The 22,744-nt window shown below is 36.7% G+C and overlaps 2 protein-coding genes across 3 annotated transcripts in view; both read right to left on the minus strand.

The window, feature by feature from the left end:
* Positions 1-12,973, minus strand: part of unk (unk zinc finger) — a 25,918-nt gene extending 12,945 nt beyond the window's left edge. The window contains exons 1-10 of the mRNA XM_079801220.1: positions 12,724-12,973; positions 11,483-11,692; positions 11,211-11,387; positions 9,404-9,534; positions 9,150-9,285; positions 5,450-5,567; positions 2,596-2,680; positions 2,210-2,433; positions 1,416-1,481; positions 1,157-1,325 (exon numbers count right to left, since the gene is read on the minus strand). Coding sequence (XP_079657346.1) covers positions 1,157-1,325; positions 1,416-1,481; positions 2,210-2,433; positions 2,596-2,680; positions 5,450-5,567; positions 9,150-9,285; positions 9,404-9,534; positions 11,211-11,387; positions 11,483-11,692; positions 12,724-12,875 — 1,468 coding nt within the window. The 5' untranslated portion in view covers positions 12,876-12,973. The remainder of the gene's footprint in view (positions 1-1,156; positions 1,326-1,415; positions 1,482-2,209; positions 2,434-2,595; positions 2,681-5,449; positions 5,568-9,149; positions 9,286-9,403; positions 9,535-11,210; positions 11,388-11,482; positions 11,693-12,723) is intronic.
* A 330-nt stretch (positions 12,974-13,303) lies between these two features.
* The window catches only part of LOC307116822 (uncharacterized protein), a 56,807-nt gene continuing 47,366 nt past the window's right edge, over positions 13,304-22,744 (minus strand). The window contains exons 4-16 of one of the 2 annotated variants that reach the window (XM_079801223.1): positions 18,285-18,441; positions 18,164-18,209; positions 18,019-18,077; positions 17,878-17,913; positions 17,731-17,783; positions 17,398-17,530; positions 16,190-16,407; positions 16,051-16,096; positions 15,848-15,913; positions 14,611-14,670; positions 14,448-14,536; positions 14,062-14,156; positions 13,304-13,964 (exon numbers count right to left, since the gene is read on the minus strand). In XM_079801223.1, the coding sequence (XP_079657349.1) occupies positions 13,930-13,964; positions 14,062-14,156; positions 14,448-14,536; positions 14,611-14,670; positions 15,848-15,913; positions 16,051-16,096; positions 16,190-16,407; positions 17,398-17,530; positions 17,731-17,783; positions 17,878-17,913; positions 18,019-18,077; positions 18,164-18,209; positions 18,285-18,441 (1,093 nt within the window). In that variant the 3' untranslated portion in view covers positions 13,304-13,929. The remainder of the gene's footprint in view (positions 13,965-14,061; positions 14,157-14,447; positions 14,537-14,610; positions 14,671-15,847; positions 15,914-16,050; positions 16,097-16,189; positions 16,408-17,397; positions 17,531-17,730; positions 17,784-17,877; positions 17,914-18,018; positions 18,078-18,163; positions 18,210-18,284; positions 18,442-22,744) is intronic. The other variant, XM_079801222.1, reaches the window with a different exon arrangement.

The following is a 22,744-nucleotide window of genomic DNA, read 5'->3' on the forward strand; positions in this document are numbered from 1 at the left end:
GCAGCAACAGGAGTACGAGACCTGTACATGAGCAACAGCGCAAACTCTTTCAGAATATTTTGAACAGCTGAATATTCTCTCATGATGAAAAAGTAGAGACGATTGTAGACGAAAATGATGAGATATTTTATCTTAGTTATTATTTTATGCAAAACATTTTAGTCTTGTCTTTTTTCATCAACAATAATGCATGTTAATTTAGTCTTAGTCAGCGCTTTTGGACATTGGTGCAGTCTCGTCATCGTCTCGTCTTCGACATGGAAAAAAAGGTTGTTGACGAACATATTTAGTCTCGTCTCATCTGACGAAATTAACACTAAAATTAACAAAATTTGAATCAATCCTTTTATCTTCACTATGGTAAGCCTATTTATGTTTTAGATCTGTCGGGATGGTTTTCACAGGAAATTGCGTACACAAGTCACTCGTCTGTGCGTGTCTCGTCATTTCCGTTGCTCTGGCTACTTTGACGCATGTATGGTGTGGAGTGGCAAAGGTTAGTGGTCACAACGAGTGAGAAATGTTGACATGGAGCAGCTAAATCTCCAACCTCCGGGGAATCACCCGTTTTAAACAGATGCAGAACAGAAGAGAGTCAGCTGGCAAAAAGAGGACAACTGAGCTCGCAATAAAACAAGAATAAACATTGGATTGGCTTTTTGGCTTTTTTTTTTTTCAGCCGATGACGTTTTTATTACTCATCAGGTAAGTAAGGGATTTTATTGAACAGATAAATTGTCATATGTAGCTCTAACAGAGTTCATTGTAAAAAATCTATTGTGAAGGGTCATTTCATTATGGTTGTTGTAACACTGTGCTGGAATTTATTTTCAAGGAAGAACTGCGTCTATTAATAGGTATAGCTACTGTAACATCTTCAGCTAGGGAGCTTGAGATCCTTTCTATCAAAACTGGTTATATCTCTAAGTCTAGTAATGAAAGTTTTATGAGCAGTAGGATAATCTCTCTCTTTTTTCAGTTATGAGAAAGAACTATATTCAGCCGCACAGTCACGCAGAGCCGAATGCACGCAGTTTGTTGTTTAACTGCTAGAGGGTTAAATAGTGAAAATGTTACATTTAGTGTACCTTAAATATTCAATAACACATTTTAATAAAAATGTTTGGGTGAGCCATGTCCCTGTCCAATCACTCACCCACTACAGACTCCACTGTATCACTTGTAGGGTAGAAAGGAAGAGCGTTGGCATTCATCCCTGAAGAGGGGCCGGGGGGTGCAGGGCTGGGTGGGGTGGCTGCCAGGCTGGAAGGTACGCTGGAGGACATACTGAGAGGACTGCCGACAGGCAGAAACACCAACAAGTCCTGAAAACACACCACACGGAATAATACAAAAGGTGCTTAGCCTATTTGTAACTTTCATTAATGTCTGTTTGGAATCAATGTGTCCAATACCTGTTTACTGTGCATGGAGGAAATGTCTCTGCTGCGATGTTCCATTGAAAAACTTCTATATTTGGCCTGTATGAAAGATGTGAAAATTATTTCTGGGGGATATTTCCATTTGTATGTGAAGTACCAATCCTTGGAATTCACTCAAATGTCACCAAAATGACAAACAGACATACTTTAGATTTTACTTTACAAAGAGCTACATTACTGTGTTTTTTTTTTAACAAGGATGCATTAAATTGATCAAAAGTGACAGTAAAGACATTATGTTACCAAAGTTATCTATTTCAAATAAATGTTGTTCTTTTGAACTTTCCATCCATCAAAGCTCCCTGAAAAATATGTATTCCAGTTTCCCAATTCTTTTCAACATTGATAATATTAAGCTATGTTTCTTAAGCAGCAAATCATCATATTAGAATGACTTCTGAAGGATCATATGACGCTGAAGACTGCCATAATGATGCTGAAAATTCATAAAAGGAATAAATAATATTTTTAAATGTATTAAAATAGAAATTGTAATAATATTTCACACTGTTACCGTGTTTACTGTATATTTGATCAAATAAATGCAGCCTTGGTGAGAATATAAGATAATATTACGAACCACAGTAATCTTACAAACCTTTAACAGTAGCGCAATTCTAGCCGATTAAATATTTTAGAGCAGAGCAAAAATTTTACTTTGTACATTTTAGGATGACAAATTTTTATGATTATTTTATTATTATTTAAGTTTTTCATGACAGTGAACAAATGAAAAAAGAATGTAGAAAGTGTTATTGCAGCTTTACCTGGTCTTCCCTCTCAAACCCAGGGGCTTTCCCATAACCCCCCTCTCCTCCTAGACAGGCATCAAGACTGGAGGAGTCCTCAAAGAGAACCCTTCCCAGCAGCCCTTCCTCTGTGGTGGCACTCAGGCCACAGTGACTGAAGTCGTCTAAGGTATTGGGGCAGGAAGTTGCAAGAGGAGGGGAACTACATTGTGCGGCCAGCTGCTCATCACTGACACTTACTTCTGAGAAGCAAACAGAAATGACACAATCACAAAATACTACTAAAAATATATATTTCACACCATCATCAAACACTCACATTTACATTAGATATAAAACATCTAATAATAATGTTTAGTGCAAATAGTGTGATAACATGGTAACTTTCCAAAACGTAACCTTACTTTCTAAATGAGCAAAAGCACAGAACGGCCCTCGGGGACAGTTTCCACTCTGCTGAATGTCATTGCATTTGGTGGATTTGTAGATCTGTGGAGGAAAACGCTAATTATTAGAAAAGTAAGAAAATGCTAGTGGTTCTTGCTTATTAAAAAGCACCAAAAAAAGATCAGGGCGTTCTGGGTGGGTTCTTCTCTACAAGAGGGTGCCTCAGTAACATCCAAAGACCTCAAAAAAACAAAACAAGTTAAAACAACTGAAAACTAGGATATTTCAAAATGTAACTTAACTTAACAACTGCTTAAAACACCATAGGCACTTTTATACAGAATATCAATTTTGTATATGTATATAAAATATCTCAAAAACTCAAAAATATGTATAAAAAAAAAATCCAGTAAGTCACGAATGACTGGAACAGTAATAAAAAATTTATAAAAAATAAAAATAATAATACTTTTTTTAAAAAGATCGGGAACCCCAGAAGAATTTCTAAAAATGTCTGGAATCCTGAATTTTTACTATGTTTAAAGCTACACTGTGTGATATTTTCCCCCATCTAGTGGTGAAAAGGTATATGACCATCCAGTGAATATTAGTTTCTGTTTCTCTCAATTCTGATTTCGTTCTAACTCCTACGGTGGCCGATTTAGCCCAAGATTAACATGGCTTCCAGTTCAACCTCGTCCACATTCGACACGGTGCCATCGAGTGTTAAAACGCAAATGCAGAAGCTTGAATTTACGGGTATGTCCCTCTTTGGCTAATGTACTTTCAAGATGGAGGGGCAACATGGCGACCGGCATTCGAACCCCTCACCCGTATGTATTTTCAATGGCATATTATAAACTTACGAGAATACTTTATTACTTGAAAGAAGTAAATATACATTAATGAGCACATATATTTTTGAAAGAACTAAGAGTTTTTAGCTAAGAATAAACTAAAAAAGTTACACAGTGTAGCTTTAAGTTATTTTATTACAGAGCCCCGTACATGATATGGGGACACAAATATATATCGTGGCCACAACTTAAACATTTGTGGGAACGAATGCTTAATTCATGGCCACGATATATATTTTTCTGGCATGTCATGTGCGAGTCGCCAAAAATTATAATTATTTTAGGTACTTTTTACCGAATTTTTACAGAAACTTAGAGCTGCACGATAATCGTTAAAAGATCGCGATCTCAATTCAAACGGATGACCTACTACTTCTGCTGATATTCTGAAGTGAGCATATGATGATACTATCCCATGAGGCCACAGGAGCGGATTTATGAATGGCAGTGAAGAGACACATCTGATGCTGGTAGGTCACTTGATAATGACACCACGGCAAATGTAGCATGTCCAGATTACACTCATACTATATAGAACATACTTTTTTAGCTGTCATGAAGTAATTACTTATACAAAATAAGTACCTACTCAAAGGAGTAGGGATGTCACGGTACCAAAATTCCAGTAGTCAGTACCAATACCATCAAAATTTTACGGTACACAGTACCAATTTCGGTACCACAGCTAAATGTTTTTTTATTTAACTATTTAAAAATAATAATTAAATGTATTAAGTTTATTATTTATGATGATAATCATTATAAGTAAATAATACATAAACATTTAAAAGGCTGTATGCTGTTTAAAAGTAAATATTGTTTATGAAAAAAAAGATCAAGTGAAAAATAATCAACCATCTAGGCATAATTATTATTATTATTAGTAGAGACGTATTATTATTATTACATAGAGATGTAGCTAAATGTACTGTAGGTACAACAGTAGCCTAATATATTGCCAATTTAAATTTTTTTAAACCAAACTTTTATTTTGACGGGTTGCCGTGAAGACCTTTGAGCGTCTGTGTTCATGATATGACAGTTTTCACAAACGAAAGGGCAAATTCTCATGAAGTGACAGTTTATGCGTTCGTGTCCTCATATAATGGCACACGGCAGAGACTACAAAGACAGCGAGGGAATGTCACACACGAGCGCGTGTGTGTGCGCTCTCCCGCCCACGTATCGCCCGACCTACCGTCATTAACACAGAGAAGCAGAACATGCAGGAGTAATATTTAAATAGTATTTTGCAGTTTAATATTGACACTAGTGTGTGTGTGTGTGTGTATATTCAGCTACATTCTGGAGTCCTGCGCTTAGATAAACACGGAAGCGACTGAACGCAGCCGTGAGTACCGAATATACACGGGAGTCGGTACTACAGAAATGCTGGTATCGTCAAATTTTTATAATTTCAGTACCGACTTGGTACCGAAGTACCGGTACTTGTGACTTCCCTACAAGAGAGTATGTGATTTGGGACGCAGCCTAGAAGTCTTTATGAGCGAGTCTTTGAATCATTCAGTTCAACAGATTTTTTTTTTAAATTTAAAATATTAAAATGTATTATTTTTTTTATGTACTGTAGTTGTCTATTCAGAATCATGGGAAAATCGTGATCTCTATTTTAAACAACAACAAAACATGATTCTCAATTTTTCCAGAATCATGCAGCTCTACTTTTTTCATGTTTATAACTTTCTGATCCCTGTATATGGCTCAGGTTTTAGTTTTTTTTCTGCCCGTTTTATCGTTCGCCAGGGTCTAAAATCGAATCATTTAGAAAAGGAAGAGCACATATGAGCTGTAGTAAAACAACTAATCAATAACCTTAAAATTAGCCACTAAAGCCAAAGGGCCAAACAAAATAGCAACCTTAACGAGCATCACAAGCACAGCACAATCAAATAGGCACAGTTTTATTAGATCAGGTTCATAAGTGTACAAGAACAAATGTCCTTGTTCTTGCTGTAAATGTTGATGTTAAACAGAGTTCAGCTCCATTACATACCTCCGGGTGGAACTGCTGTTCGGTCCGCGTGTGGCAATACTGGCAGCTTTCTCCGCTTTCACATTTACTGGGGTCCCCCCACTCGTCACTGTGCTTCACTGAGGGACACGGCAGGGCTCTTCAAGAACAAACACGCACATAATACCATCAACTATTATTAGCATGGAAGATGTCTGCCACCATCCAACAGGAAATTAAGTTAGTTCAAATAGAATTGTGCGTATAGCGATCTGACTTGTCATTAATTTTTAAAGGAATAGTTCAGAGTTTGCAAACTGCAAGGGATTTATATGTTGATGAGAACCTAATAACTAATAAAAATAATAATGATATAAATAATTTTAATTTAAAATAAAAACAATCAAAATAAAATATGCTTAAATAGTTTGTTGCATGTCATGTGACAGTTAACGAACATCAGAGAACTGTGATCATGTGAACGTGTTGTTAAATTACATAAATAATAAAAGTTACTTAAGTAAATATTTTAGGTCAAGTGAGTTCTGCTGACCAAAAAGTTTGGGAATCTGAAAGAGTTCACCCAAAAAACCTAAAACGCTGTCATCATTTACTTAACATTATAGTGGTGATGCACAAAACTCAAATTGAAAATTCAGGATTGACTAGGCTGAAAATCAAACCCGCCCACCCCCCAAACTTATTTTAAAATGGCTTTTTTGTATAAATGTATTAATATTAAAGACTTAATTTCATCAAATTAAATTAATCTGAATTAAAAATATACAAACCAATAAAATAAATAAATGTATCATCAAAAATGGAGACTAAACTTTTTTTTAAATACAACTTTAACAATTTAAACATCTATTTTAAAAATGTAATCAAATATACAACAAAACTTGTATACTGTGTTAATTAAAACATGAATGAAAAAAAGCATGCAGACTTTTCAGCAACACGCATCATTGAAGAGAAAAGCGCTGTTAAAGGAATACGCCACTCTTTTAGAAAATAGGCTCATTTTCCAACTCCCCTAGAGTTAAACAGTTGAGTTCTACCGTTTTTGAATCCATTCAGCCAATCTCTGGGTCTGGCAGTAGCACTTTTAGCATAGCTTAGCATAGATCGTTGAATCTGATTAGACCGTTAGCATCTCGCTCAAAAAAATGACCAAAGAGTTTCGATATTTTCCCTATTTAAAACTTGACTCTTCAGTAGTTACATCGTATACTAAGACCGACGGGAAATGAAAAGTGCGATTTTCTATGCCGATATGTCTAGGAACTTGTCTAGCTATCACCAGACCAAGCTCAATCTTTTAAGATTGAACATTGGTCTGAGCAGTCTGTACGCAATTGGATAGTCCTTCAACCAAACGTCATCGTGTTAAACCCGCCAATAGCACGCCAGGAAGATAAGTTTGTGATTGGTCCCCGCAAATTTGTAACGGAAGCAGGATAGATAAATGTGCAGGTTTCCAGCCTGAGCTGCAGGGCGAAATCAAATCGCCAGCAGATCCGGCTGGGTTTACCCAGTCTAGCTAGGAACTATACACTCATTCCTGCTTAATAATCAAGGAACTTTCCTGTCGTACCATGGGTGCAGTGGCGCAATGATATTACTCAGCGCCTGAAAATAGTCCCAGCACGCTGTCTGTGCAAGCAGGTTGTCACGTTGGTTATGTTGATGGAAGTAAGCCTATTTTCAGGCGCTGCGTAATATCATTGCGCCGCTGCACCCATGCTACGACAGGAAAGTTCCTTAATTACTACGCAGGAATGAGAGAAAAGTTCCTAGCCATATCGGCATAGAAAATCGCAACTTTTTTCATTTTCCTTCGGTCTTAGTACACGATGTAACTACAGAAGAGTCAAGTTTTAAATAGGAAAAATATCGAAACTCTTTGGTCATTTTTTTGAGCGAGATGCTAACGGTCTAATCAGATTCAATGATCTATGCTAAGCTACGCTAAAAGTGCTACCGCCAGACCCAGAGATCGGCTGAATGGATTCGAAAATGGTAAAACTCAACTGTTTAACTCTAGGGGAGTTGGAAAATAAGCCTATTTTCAAAAATAGTGGCGTATTCCTTTAAACGTCACAGTTTGGCTCAATGTTCTCGGCCCTCCAAAACTGTATGACCACTTTTCCATGAAACACAAATGGAGAACCACAGCTGTTAAGATTAATTTCCAGTTGTTTGAAAGCAAATGACAGTTTTGGCAGAGAGCAAGATAAAGGCTTAAATTTAGGCCTTTTCTCCACAAAAAGCTATCACTTTAGAACACTTGGAATTAGGGGTGCTCCGATTGATCGGCAACCGATCTCGATCGGTCGATAATCGCTTTGGGATGATTGTTCGGCGGTCTCCAAAAAGGCCGATCTCATGAACCGATCGCATGCTGACTAACGTTACACATAAAACCCGCACCTGCCGTGAGAGCTAGGGCATGACATGCAGCGACACGGTCTCATTCTCTTTCCGGCGCGGGTAAAATAATTATAATGCTGAAGGCGAGGTACAATTCATATTTCTATATTAAATAACTTACGCAGTCATTTGAAGTTCACAAACAGCGCGCGTGAATCACCGCGTGCGCGCGCTCTATCTCTCTCTCCCTTTCAAAATGCTCAAATGGCTTCACATCATCGCATCTGCACTAAAATTGAGCTGCACAGTTGACACAGGATTTGCCACTTTGCACAATTGAGGCAGTGTCGCATCGTCACTAAAGTTTATCATTTGCATTTATTTTTAAGTCTTGCCAGTGTTCAAACCGCTCAGCCCTCACGCGCACGGTCTGGAGACACACACACACACACAGGCCATCTCACAAAAAGCTTGCGAGTACAAATTGCGCTGAAATGGTCAGATACACACAAATGTATGTACTAAATTACCGTCTTGACGAGTATGCACATAAACCCCGTCGTGACTCGCGAGTGAACGTTTGTGCAACTGTAACCGTATCCGTATTCCCTCTTAAAGTGACGGCTGTCGAATAAACTGCTGCTGTCTCTGAGTTTCTCTTTGTCTTGTGTTGTTTGATGAACCTTTATGACACTCACTGCTCTTGAATGACTAACTTTTGCAACCTTAAGTGTAAGGATTAATCTAATTTAATTTATTCAGGGAAGACCAATATTAATTTGCATTTGATTTCTTATTAAATGTCTTTAGTATTTCTTAACTCAATACTAATGTTAGACCTACCTGAAAAATTGTTTTTAAAAACAAAAATGCACTGCATGATCAAATATTTAGGTGAGATAAATAAATACATTTATTATATACATTTATTTGGGAAAGATGGCCTACGGTAGCCTTAAGTTATCTCATTTTCTAAAATAAACACTTGGTGGTTCTTCAAGATCTTGACTCAGTTAACTTAGAGTTAGTTTCATTTCTACAAATGGTGCAAACTCTGCAAGATTATAGATAAAAGATTGCCATTCCCCTGCCATTCTGTGATCGGCAGATCATAATCTTGGTGATCGGCCCCAAAAATGCAGATCGGAGCATCTCTACTTGAAAAAGCATAAAATATAGCAGTTTTGTCTTTTTCATCACCACAAACTGTTGTTGTATGATAATGATCTGTGCAAAAATTATCAGTTTGTGTCCCCTGAAAAAATAACAGCAAACTTGTTCGGAATAACATGACTGAGTAAAAACTGCCAGTTTTTGGAAGTCAACTCCCTTTAGGTTTTCTACACAATGAAGTATTTGTTGTTCGGACCTGTATTTGTGCTTATGAGGGCTCCGTCTGCGGTCTTTGCTGTTGTGATAGTAGGGACAGGCATAGCCCTGACGGCACAGCCGAGGAGGTTTTTTGCAAAGCTCAGTCTTGTAGTGGGAGAGCACAAAACTGTTGTCTGCATGAAGACAAATGAGAAAAGAACGACATGAAGAATGACACAAATTTAAAGTGACATTTTAGTTCATATTCAAGTCGAGTGTGTGTTTGTACGCATGTATAGAGGCTGATTTCACCTTGCCAGCGTGGATCTTCACTCAGGATCTTTTCTATGAGTGCAGTGCTAGCCACAACTCCTGACTGCCCTTCTCCAGATGCTCCCTCGACCAATCCAGTAGCAGTTTGGGATTCTAACACCTGAACCTCTCTGAACAAGAAATAAAAAATAAAAATGTCAAACCAAAGAAAATATCCACAATGAACACTACCACTTTAAAAAAAAGTAATACTTTTATTAGTGCTGGGCATCGATTAAAAAAAATTAACTAATTAATCACACTTTTTTCTGTAATTAATCGCGATTAATCGCAAGTTTTTAATATTTTACGTTTTTAATATTTTGATATTGTAATAATTTCAGTTACTCTCCAAATTAATGTATAAACAATTTAAAGACAGCATATTTTAAATATGTGTTGTATTGTCATATTTTTATGAATGAAGGCCAGTATCACTGATACTAATGTCTCTATGAAACATTAATGACGTTACATTACAGTATAACTGAAAGCTCCCAATTTCAACATTTATTAGGCTTTAAAAAACAACTTTTAATTGAAGTGAACATAAACCCAAAATTACCCATAAACCCTGTTATACATATACAGAAATGTAATAGTTATCTTTCTTAACTGCATAAATAATAAATTAAATATAGATGAATCATCATTAGAGCTAAAATTTTCTCTGTTCCCGTTGTTCTTTGATGAACATTAAGGACAGGCATCATCAGTGCTCCTGTCACTTTAAGAACAGCCGCGGATCTCACGCGCTGTCCCACGCATCTCATTTCCTCACAACTCTTTAAGTTCATTTAAGACGTTATTTAACTAATTTAAGACTCTAATATGAGAATACTCAAAATCCTCTGTGTTATTGTTTGTTCAAGAGCAAAAGAGAACTCGATGTGAGCAGGAAACTGACGCGAGTCTATCTATGCGTCGAGTGTGTGTGTGTGTGTGTGTGTGTGTGTCCCTTGACTAGCTGACATGAGACGCATCCACACAGACAGGACACTGACACACACACACACACACACACACACAGGACATTGGCATACAGCGCGTGCTCTCGTGTCTTGTCGCGCTTGGAAGCATTTACATGAATAAGAGCGTGATGATCATGTAACGCTAAGCAAAAATGGATATAAAAACGGACGCTGCGTTATTTGCGTTAAATATTTTAATTGCGTTAAGCTGAAAAAATGAATCGCCCGCGTTAACGTGTTAATTTGCCCAGCCCTAACTTTTATTCAACATGGATGCATTCAATTGATCAAAAGTGGCAGTAGAAAAAGTGACAGTAAAGATATTAATGATGTGATATCATGAATTAATAAATAAATAAAAACATTTTTATCACGGTTTCTAAAAAATATTAAGCAGCTATTTCAGCTATTAACTATTTTCAACATAAAAATAAATGTTTATTGAGCACCATATTCAAATGATTTCTGAAGGACCATGTGACAGAATGTGAAAATTCTGATTTGCCATCAAATGAATAAATTACATTTAAAATATACTAAATTATTAACATTATTTTAAAATTACATTCACTGGTAATGATATTTCACAACATTACAGTTTTTACTTTTATTTTGATCAAATAAATGAGACTTCTTTCAAAAATATGAATACAAATTCTTACCGATCACAAAGTAGATGGTAGTGTATCATAATAATAAATGTGGATGCAAAACAATTTATGACTTCAATTAAAAATAACTTTTTTGTGTTTCACAAAGGAAAATGGATATATAGTTTTTGAAATGATACGGTGACTATATGTTGACAGTTTTCATATTCAGAGTCAACTCCCTACCTGATGTCATAAACAGGGCTACGGAGGTCATGGGAGCCGTGAGCAAAGGCACAGTGAGGGCCGTTCTTACTACAGTGGCCCTTCCCATCAGTCTCATGGATACAGGAACCAGTCTTATAGTACCGCAAGTGATACCGCCTCTCTGTGTCTCCGGCTGTTCGGTGCAAAAACGGACACCTGGCAATAAATAAATAAATAAGTTAGTTAAAGACATATCTCAACATAAATTCAGACAATGTGGCTTAAAAACCAGAGAATCTTCCGGTCCTTACTCATCTCCATCGGGACAATTCCCTGCACCCTCGTCGTATTTAACGCAGTACACATCAGGGCTGTAATTAAAAGTTCCATCTCGTCTGCGAATCGGCCTCCGTCGTCTCTGGTTCAGGAAGTGCCAGTGGAAGCAGGTGAAGGGCCGGTGCTGAGTGCACTTGTGCTGCACAAATAGGGGACACTGCTCCGTCCTAAACTCCTTCAGATACCTTAAACACAGAAAGAGAGGAAGCACAATATAAAAACGAAGGAAGATAAAGAGCGAGGATGGATTACCATCGGTTGATTACGTCAGGGATCCCACAGTCATACAAAATGATTAATTTTGTAATTGTGATGTATATATTTATACACGCATGTATACATACATACATAACTAGACACACACACACACACACACACACGTATGCATGCATGTGTCTAGTTATGCTTAGCTGCAAACTTATCTCCAGAATTTAAAAACAACAACAAAAAAGTATTACTCAAAAAATCAATCATGAACAACTGGAAAAGTTCAAGAAATCGTCAAATATCATGGCAATGTCGCATAAACTGCTATAGTGATTTTATAATATCATTCTGGTTGGTTATGCTTCAATACTGTCCATGTCACTGGTGGTTACAGTCCTGGTGTAAATTAATAAACTCTTAAAATGTCCTTTAAAATGTCAATAGTAAGTAATGCTTTGGTTCACCAATGTCTTTAATCATTTTAGCAATAAATGACTAGACATAATGACAAAATCAGGCAAATGCATCGCTTATAAAATGTGGGAACCCGATCACATTACCAGTGAAAGTAATTTTAAAATAATGTTAATAATTTAGAATATTTTACATGTAATTTATTCATTTGATGGGAAATCAGAATTTTCACATTCTGTCACATGGTCCTTCAGAAATCATTTGAATATGGTGCTTCATAAGTGATATGAAGCTGATATCAAAAGATTGGAGGTAACTTTAACCACAATTTCACTATCAATAACAACATATTAGACTAAGCATTGTATAGCTTTATTTCTCTATTGTTTACAAATCACCAGACCTCTTGCTAGGATGCTCATTCAAAATGTAAAGCATGCATACTATCAAACAACTAGGCCTCCACAAAACACAACTCATGGTCCAGCTCATCAGATCCCACAAATACGCATCAGAGGCGTGTAAAATTAGTGATGCATGAAATATGTGATTTGCATGTGTAATCAGGTGGGTGTAAAGGTGTTTCGTTACGTACGTGTAGTGCTGGGGTTTCTCGGGCTGTGCGTGCAGCACGTTAGCGGGGGACGTCGTGCCACCTGCCGAGGGTGAGGAGCAGGAGGAGGACGATGAAGGTCCCAGGTTGGCAGCGGCACCCGAAGAACCGGGTTGAGATGGTGCTTTCGACATGATTTATCGAATTGTGGCCATCAAACAGTTTAATATTGGGAGAGCTGCGAAGTCCGCATTCTTTTTTTGATGTGCGCATGCGCCAGATCTGGCGAAGAGGAAATTCCGGGCCATTGTGATGACGTTTTAGTAGCGCGAGAATCGATTCTTTTGAACAGTTTGATTCGAGCGCCACTAGGGATATTCAGTTCGATGAGTACAGGAATGGTTCAGACCTGTTGTGTGAACCGGCTCAACTGATTCATTGAAAAGAATCAAGTCAAAAGAACGATTCGTTCGTCTTCATTGGAGAGTGAAGTACGAGATAATGAACAGAGGTAAATCCTCAAACTAAGAGCGAGATGTGCTTCAAATTTAAAGTCGCAAACAAAGGACACCAAACGTGTGATATTGATTTCTTAATAATAAATACTGCATAACAAATTAAGGACGTTGACTTGCTTTTTATTTTAATTGTATTTTAATTTTTTTAATATTCATCTTCCTCGACATCTTCCTCGATGAAAGCAAAAATATATCTTCTGTATACGAGTTTACATGTTGTGACATACATTTACTTATTTGAGTGGAGAATGTTAAATATCTTATCCATTGTATGACACATTTAATTTATTCACATTTAATTCATTTAATTAATTTAGCCTTTGTTGTAAAAAACAAAAAAACAACCTTAATCCTAAAAAAATCCTAAAAATCCTTTCTTTCCAAGTTTAAATGCATAAATAAATACATCAATTATAGTTTCAATATTTATTGACCCCTGTGTGTGCATTTAGCTTAGTGGCATTCATTTCTTTAATGTGTTAAAAATATGTGTGAAGGCCTATTATAAAAGTGACAAAATAATAAAGGCATGGAATCTGACTGAATACTTTCATGTATTTCTATCAAAACAACATAGCACAAATACAGGGTATTACAATAAGGTTTTGTCTGTCATATATACTAATACAAACAATAAACTATATTGTTATAATACATTAGAATATATGACAATACATATAGTGTTAAAAAACACATGATGCAGAAGATGTCCTCTTAAGTTCTGGGTTTTTCATACAAACCATTCTGTATGTTTGAACCCAGCGGCTGTGGGGGGAAAAGATATGTATTACTTCTAAAGTGATTGACGCTTGACATATGAATCCTCCTATTACATTAACACTGTGAGTAGTTTCACACTCACCAATACGGTTAACAATCTCTTCACACTCACTACTCGTGGCAGCCTGCAGGACCACACAACAGAAGCCTGTTGGTTTGCCTGCCTGCGGTGAATCTCTGAAACCAATTTAATGTTTAGTACTGAATGTCCAAGAAAGTCCAAGTTCAAAAACACAAAGCATGGAAGGAAATGTCACTGATAAGAAAATGGAATGCAGATAAACCAGTCTCATAATCCGCCTGCCATTTATTCAAATTCCAATACCCTCATCTGAATTAAAAGAAAACTCCTGATATTTCAAGAAAGAAAGCTTAGCATAAAACAGCATGCCATTCATCTAATTTTAATTACTTACATATGAAAAGACATCTATTATACAACATAGTATACTCTCAAAGTATACTTACAATAAACAAAAGGCAAAAATGGTTAAATCAGGCTGGCTTCCAAACCTCCCAACGCATGATATCTCAGGGAAGTGGTGTTGAAACAGCTCCTGATCAAAAGGACAGACTTTGGCTTTAAATTATACACCCAAATTATACGTATATAACATTGAATAATACAAACCTGCTTATTGGACTTCTCTATGCAGGTAAGATGAGTTTCCTTTACATCCAGCAGTACTTCCTGTATAATAAAATTAGAAAGAATGCATGAAAAATGATACAGATGTCACAACAAGCTTATATACACTGCCCGGCAAAAAATAAATAAAAAGTCACGGTTTGGATTTAAATAGGCAAATTCTTAAAGGGGTGGTTCCGTGTTTTTTTTTCTAGGCTTGGTTGTGTTTATGTGGCGCAGTATAACATGTCTTAATACTTCTTTTTTTTTAAAACGCCATATTTTTCTTATATTTTACCTTCATTCCACACCGCTGTCTCCACTGTCCTTTGAACGGCTCGTTTGCTTCCTGCTTCTATGAAGCCCATCCCTCCGAAAAACGCAATGGTCTTAGATTGGTTAGATGGCCAAATGTAGTTTATAGTTCTGCAACAGCTCTCTCTCTTTCGTAATGACTGCGACGTGGCCTCGCCCACTTTGTTGCGTGTTCACGAGGGCAGTGTTTATGTTAATAGCACGGGTTTATGATGTCACCAACCCAGGAAGAAGCTTGTTGTAGTCCAAACCGGCCGTTTTTGTAGGCAATAAACTGCCATAACTTTAAAAGACAATATCTCTGTTTGCATTGAACTTTCAGCGCTGTAACTTTGCAGATACTGTTTATGCTCAAGCAGCAACATTACACACTATCTAAAGTTAAAAAAGTGAAATCGCATGCAACCACCCCTTTAAGAGTCTATGATTGGATCCTTATTGCAGTGATTATTATGTTTCTAGCATGTTACATGTTTGTCAACAGTTCTTCTAACCATAATATATGTAGAGTATGTAGCTTTTCATTTCTTAAACAACCATGAAGAAAGACACATCATAGCCATATTCCAGGATGACAGTGTCAAGATTCATCAGGCTCAAATTGTGAAAGAATGACAAGACCCTAAATTAATTGAAAGTCTTGACTCTTGACAAAAACATTGATGCACACATATTACCATCAAGAGGCGAATACATTTTGGTCAAGATCTTGTATTGACAATGCAAGTGTCAAGCACTCTGTGCACATCCCAAAGGCTTTCAATGAATTTAGGGTCTGGACTCAGAGGTGCCAATTCATGTGTGAAAATGATTCCTACATGGTTGCTGACTGTTAAGCATTTAAATCCAAACAGTGACTTTTTGTTTTTTGCCAGGCAGTGTATATGTCTCTGTATAAAACTCACTTGATTAATTGTAGATGTACCTTTCTTGCCTGTCTGCTCTCTAAAACCACAGGGATGGCATGCTGCAGACTCTCCTTACCTCCATACTTAAGATTAAACAAAAATAACATTCAATAGTTACTCTATTTAGTATCACATATTGACTCAAAAAAAAAAAAACACATGCATGGATTAAAGCGAAGCAAGAGCACCATAAAGAGAGATGTTTACACAACTACTGTACCATTCCTATGTTTGCTTTTCCTAAGAGGTGCACAGCGTACAGGATCCTGTTAATGAAACACGATCAAACAGGCCAGACTGTTTATGGTATTTGAGACTAATACGATTGCAAACACACGTGAAGTCTTTATTGAGAGTACCTGCCATCTTTCACACACTGTGTCTGCCCTCTCTTCTGACCTGCAGTTCTGTCCTGCTGAGAGGCTGGTTTTGGGCCAAACTGAAGCGAGGGTTTTTCCTGTTTGAGTTGCCGTAAGTGTTTGACCAGCGGCTGATAGATGGACCCATCTTCTCCTCTCCAACGTATAAAGTGAATGGAAAGTGGCTGACCCTTGAGCTTAGACAGAACCACACCTGCCTTTGGAGGGGGGAAAGCGTGTGGCCTGTCAGTCAGATATTAATCTTTACAGTACCTTTGTGACTTTTTCTTTTCACATTTGCATTTTAAAATCGCAATGTAATGGATGTATTTCTTTTGTATTGTGATGTACATCCAGTGAAACAATTATTATTTATCAATTATTGACTTGGTTCTGTGCATCGTTTGTTGATTGGAAGGAGGCAAATGGCTGAATGCGAGCTTGCAGTTCACTGTAAGAAAGGGCGGGATTATGCAGACAAAATGATTGGTGAAGTTACCAGAGAGAAACATAAGTTGGAAGATCGAGAAAAATTTTTAATTTTTTTTTGCAAATGAACCATACACATCACTAACAAGTATTTGAAAAAATAAGGTGAATTTTTGTTTCATGTCAACTTTAAAATGAGAAATCTCATAGATTTCCTTCAAAATATCTTCATTTGTTTTTCAAAAGTCTTGTGGGTTTGGAACGACACGAGGGTGAGTAAATGATGGCAGAATTTTCTTTTTTTTTTGGGTGAACTATCGTATGGCCTCAGAAGTCTTGGAATATATATTGCGCATAAATAGTATGAATCATTTGAATAACTTCAAATGGTAGTTTAATGATGTGCAAGTTATATTATCATTTACATTCATCCACTTCATGGAAACCAGCAGCTTGAACATTGTACCTAACATCATCTCTTTTAGTGTTTCCCAGAGGAAAGAAAATAATATGTGGTTGGAACAGGTAAATTGTAATTTTTCAGTGAACTTCTCCTTTGAAGTGATGTGACAGGAGCCACATCTTGTGTTGAACGAGTATTATAATAAGCAAACACAATGGGAACCCAGAAGCTTATCATGATTATATAGTCAATTCCGGTAAAGCAGATAACAGTGTACACACATATATCAGGCTGTCTTTAGAAGCAATCTAATATACATTTATGTTGGTATGTTGGGTCATGCAGGACATATTTTATGGGTAAAATTGATTCTGACCTGCCCATTGCAAGCATTCCTCAGTGATATCCCATTGATTTCATCAATGATGTCACCAGGCTCGGCAAACATTTCCGCCTGAGCTTGACTACCCTGAAGAAGGTCCAGCACAAACACACGTCCATCTAGGTACCTTTAGAAAGAAATATTAATAGAATATGTTATATGAATAGGAATACTAACTAGGAATAATCTAGAAAATCAAAAACAACTTTTTCAACACAGACAGCAGGGGGATCAGAATGTGAACAAAAATGATTTCTTGAATAACTGGCTACAATTACACAAACAAATGCAGCATTCAGAATTGAAAAGAAATGCCTACATGCTAACCTGAGCACCATTCCCAGCTCCCGACAGGGAACAGCTTCATAGATTTGACACACCTAAAACACAAGCAAGGTTTGCAACATGCAGTTCAGCATTACTTCTTCATGCACATACAGGTAAATGAAGCAAGTCAGAACATTAAGATTGTACCGGAAGCAGCCAGCTTTCATCCAGGAAGCTGCAGTTCTAAGATTAAAGTCACAGAGAGGAAGTTTCCAGTAAAAATGAGAACACTTTACTGAAACAAATCCCAAATACACTGACGCATATAGCAAATACAGCGGTTCATACCTCAATACTGATCCTAAAGTTCATTTCTGACAACACCATAGACAGCGAAAGGAATGGTTCTGTTTGGAAACAGTTGAGATGCTATTCACAGCAAAAAACAATACAATGGTCAAGTTAGATGGTTTGAGAAACCAAAAAAACGTACCTACAAACTCCTCATTTCGGAGAATAGAAATGTTAGGGCAATACCACTGCAAAGAAAAGAAACAATGTTGATTATCTGTAAAAGACAAGATTCAGTCATCACTCTGTGAGTGTCCACTAACCTCGATTACTCTGTTTGTGTGCAGCAGGTGTTTTACTACATTTCCCAGAGTTCTCCTCATCAGCATGAGCCGTATGAAGAATCGTCCTCGGCCTTGAGAGGTAATGAGTTTGCTGCAGGCTGTGGTCTGTTGCACTGCCAAAGAGACTGAACTCAACCTTCACGGGCAGACAGAGCATTCTGATCATTCATATACATTTTTTCAGAAATTTTGAGGTTGTGATTAATCATAAGCTGTTATTTTTTTAAAACGGAGCAGGGTTTTAAAGTGTGAGTGTTATGATGTTATGATATATATATATATATATATATATATATATATATATATATATATATATATATATATATATATATATATATATATATATATATATATATATATATTGTTATTGCAATTATTAGAATAACAATTTAGGAATAACAAAAACAGCAATTTCAGAATTTAAAATACCTCTTTTATTTATATTATTAAATGTTTTCAAAATCCTACATTACTGTTTATGTCCTGGATTTAAAGGTAGGGTTGGCAATTTTCAGAGAGGCTAGCAATAGCGAGCTAGCTTTAAAAACATAAGATCCCACTCTCCCTTCAGAGCATCTCAAAAGCCATGCCTCCTCCAAAACATATGAATGCACACAGCGAGGAGCAAACAAAAGCTTCACGAGAGGCGGCGTTAAACCACATAACATTACAATAATAATGAACATTAACAACTTAGAGAGCACTGACCTGTACGACAGGCACGTGCAGAGGGGGGGGCTTTGGGTGCTCGAGCCCCTGCCCTTTTTCAAAATGAATCAAAAGTGCCCCTCTCAGACAAATATCAATGATAATATCGTGGTCAATAAAACTAAATAAATGTGATTATTATAACATGACAATGTATACAATAGTAACGAACGGCTCAAAAGTCGGATAATTTCTGTTGAGGCGTTGTCATAACGCGTTGCTATGGGTTGCGTGCGTTTTGATTGACTGCTGATTTTCCACTGTTCGGAAACGGCTCTCGTGCCAAATATGGTCCTTTCAGAGAGTGTGTGGCCTCACGGGAAAAAAGTACGCCAATATTTTTTTTTCATCCATAATCAGAGCTAATGTGTTGATTTAATTACAAATCTATATATTAGCTATATATTTTAAAGTATTACACAATTCACCAATACCCGTTTGTCATGTATATACACCAACCAATCTGGCAAAGCAAGTTCAAATTCCATTGGGCGATGTGAAACGGTAATTTTCTGTTCTTATTCATAAATCGGTTGAAAATTACATGGACAGACGAACTAACGTTTGTGGAACGATTTCCTGCGGTTTGTCTCATTTTATAAATTGCATCACTGACAAAATGGATTTTAACAGACAACAAACAAATCCCTGCACAAAACCACAGCAGCAAACGTCGCATTAATGGTAAGTAGTGTTGAATTCACTTGTATTTATGCATATTGATACACCGTTTACTATTTCATGAAACTATCAAAGTTAACAAAACCCAAGTGCCACCGGCACCTACGTGCCTATTAAGCGAAGTGTAGGCCGGCGAAATGGTTACATGAAAGGACTTATTACCATTTTTGAATATTATGTAGCATTATGAAAGAAGTCTCTTATGTTCATCAAGCCTGCATTTATTTGATAAAAAACAGCAATATTGCGAAATATATTAAAATAATGGTTTTCTTTTTTTAAATAATTTAAAATATAATTTATTCCTGTGATCACAGCTGGATTTTCAGCATCATTACTCCACTCTTCAGTGTCACATGATCATTCAGAAATTATTCTAATATGAGGATTTAATGTCAATGATGGAAACTGTGATACTCTTTTCAAGATTCTTTGATTAATAAAAAGTTAAAAAGTATATATAATAATATTTCACAATATTAGGCTACTGTTTTGTCTGTATTTTTGATTAAATAAATGCAGGCTTGATGAGCATAAGGATATATATATATATATATATATATATATATATATATATATATATATATATATATATATATATATATATATATATATATATATATATATATATATATATATATATATATATATATATTGCCCCTTTTTTACATTTGAGCCCCTGCCCCTGACGAACTCTCTGCACGGCCCTGCTGTATGACCTGACAGCTTGAAATTCATTTCAGCGTTGATAGTGTTGACAAATCGTTCCGAGTACAACATTCACGGGTGTCTATCTCTTCCAAATTATAGTAGTTTTGGTGTGAACTAGGGATGTGACAGTGAGTAAATTAATCGACGTGTGACAATCGGCTTTTAAATCGCTAATTCTAAACCGAAATTAAAATTAATGCATGGGCATTAGGGGTGTAACGATTCGTTTTAACAACGATTCGATTCATATCACGATTTGAGGTTGTCGATACGATTCAAGGACGATATTGGTTAATTTAGAACGATACGATCCGAAACGATTCAGTGACTTGAAATCGATTCAGTAACTTTTTAGCCAAAAATTGTGTGACTGAAATAAATATCTGGATACTGGTCAGTGCAGGTGAAGTTTCCTAGATTCCTGTTGTTTCTTGTAAGGGAATCAGGTATCAATTAATTATGGATATAAAAAAACAAGTAAACAACAATTAATGGCAAATGCATTCAAATTTTATTTGAATAAAGTGCAACCAACAGTTTAGGTTGAATTAACAGGAAGTTAACCTTTTCTGCTCTCATTTTCAATATTCAATACATTTTCAATAAAAGCACAGTGCAACCAACATTTCAACAGTAGGTTAACCTGCTACTTCTGCTTTTGTTTTCCAACATAAAAATATTACAATATTAATATCAAAAATAAAGTGCAACTAACTTCTCTTCAGGTTTAATTAATAATAGGTTTACCTGCTACTTTTGCTGTTGTTTTTCAACATTAAAATAATACAAATACAATATTAATATCAAAAATAAAGTGCAACCGACATTTCTTCAGGTTGAATAAACTGGCTGAACCTGCTACTACTCTCAGTTTAATAAACAAACAATATTTAACAAAAGATAAAATGTAACCAACTACTCTTCAATGACTACAGATTTCTTTTTCAAAAATATCAACATGATCTGACCGCAGAACACTTCTCTGTGCGTTCACTATATCGTCAGCAGTACTAAAAACTCGCTCTGCTGGCACACTGGTGCCAGGAATGCACAGGTAACAAGCAAGGGTTGAAAGTACAGGTAGCTCTTTCTCCTGGTGGCTTGATAATTACTCGCTCGTTGGCTTCTCCTCTGCCATCCGCCATGCTATGTTTTGTTTAGCGCTGCTGCTGGTGCGTTGCGATGATGTCACAGGTAGGCAGACTGAATCGAGTAATGTTTAATGCCTTTATCATTAAAAGTGCTAAGAAAAATCATCCATATAAATTCTGACGTGTTAAAATCCAATGCGTTATTTCCTATTATCGATACAATCGATTGATTACCTTTTAAAACGATGTTAGATCGATATATGTCGTACGGAAGACCAACTTGCCGAGCACAGATCGATGTAGTTAGATCATAGGAAAATAAATCGATACATCGATGTAGTAGATGAATCGTTACACCCCTAATGGGCATTCATACTAGTGCGGAGCAGCGCAAGTGTTTTCAATTAATTCCTATGGAAGTTGAGCTTCCATTGGAATGAACTAAAGACGGTCGCCCTGCTCGCTCCGCGCCAATGGACGTGCACCGTTATGAATGCCCGTGCAGTCGTGAACATTTTACTTTCACTTTAGAATTAGCGCCAATTCGGGGGGGAATTGCTCGAATGGAGACTTCAATATTATTCTTAATGGAAAACACAACAACAGAACAGTACAATGACAAGCTCGCTTAAATAGGTGCTTTTATATTTCGCATTGAAAATCTTCCGCCGTCATCTTGTCAGTCAGCTCTTCACTCTCATCATAAATGAAATCTGACTCCCACTGCTGGTCTGTGTTGCGACTCTCATTTGGCTCACGCTGTATTAAGCAGACACGTTCAGTTTTTAACTGTACTGTTTGATCTCTAACTGAACTAAATTATTTTTATTACTGTAAAAACGGTGGGAAAAGTGATGTAACCGGAGTTGAACTCCGGTAACACCAGCAACACCGATTATCGCAGCAAGCCTAGTGTGAACGCAGCATAAAGGCCTTTGCACACTGAGTCCGAAATTTTCGCATGCGTTTTTTCGTATCCGTGATCCGAAAAATTCGTCACGCACAGAGACCTTGCACACTGAGTCCGATGCGTATTTATGAATGTGTTATGAAAAAAAACGCAAAACAACACACAATGCCATCTTCCACCTTATCAAGGAGCTGCGGGAATATCCAGACCGATTCAAAGTTGAATGTCAGTGGCTCCGTTTGATGCTTTGCTAGCGATACTGGAGCCACATATTAAAAAGAAGACCACCCATTTCCAGTCCTGAACAGAGACTGGCAGTATGTCTAGGATCCGTGCGC

The sequence above is a fragment of the Gobio gobio genome (assembly GCF_949357685.1).
Source record: "Gobio gobio genome assembly, chromosome: 20".
Lineage (NCBI taxonomy): Eukaryota > Metazoa > Chordata > Actinopteri > Cypriniformes > Gobionidae > Gobio > Gobio gobio.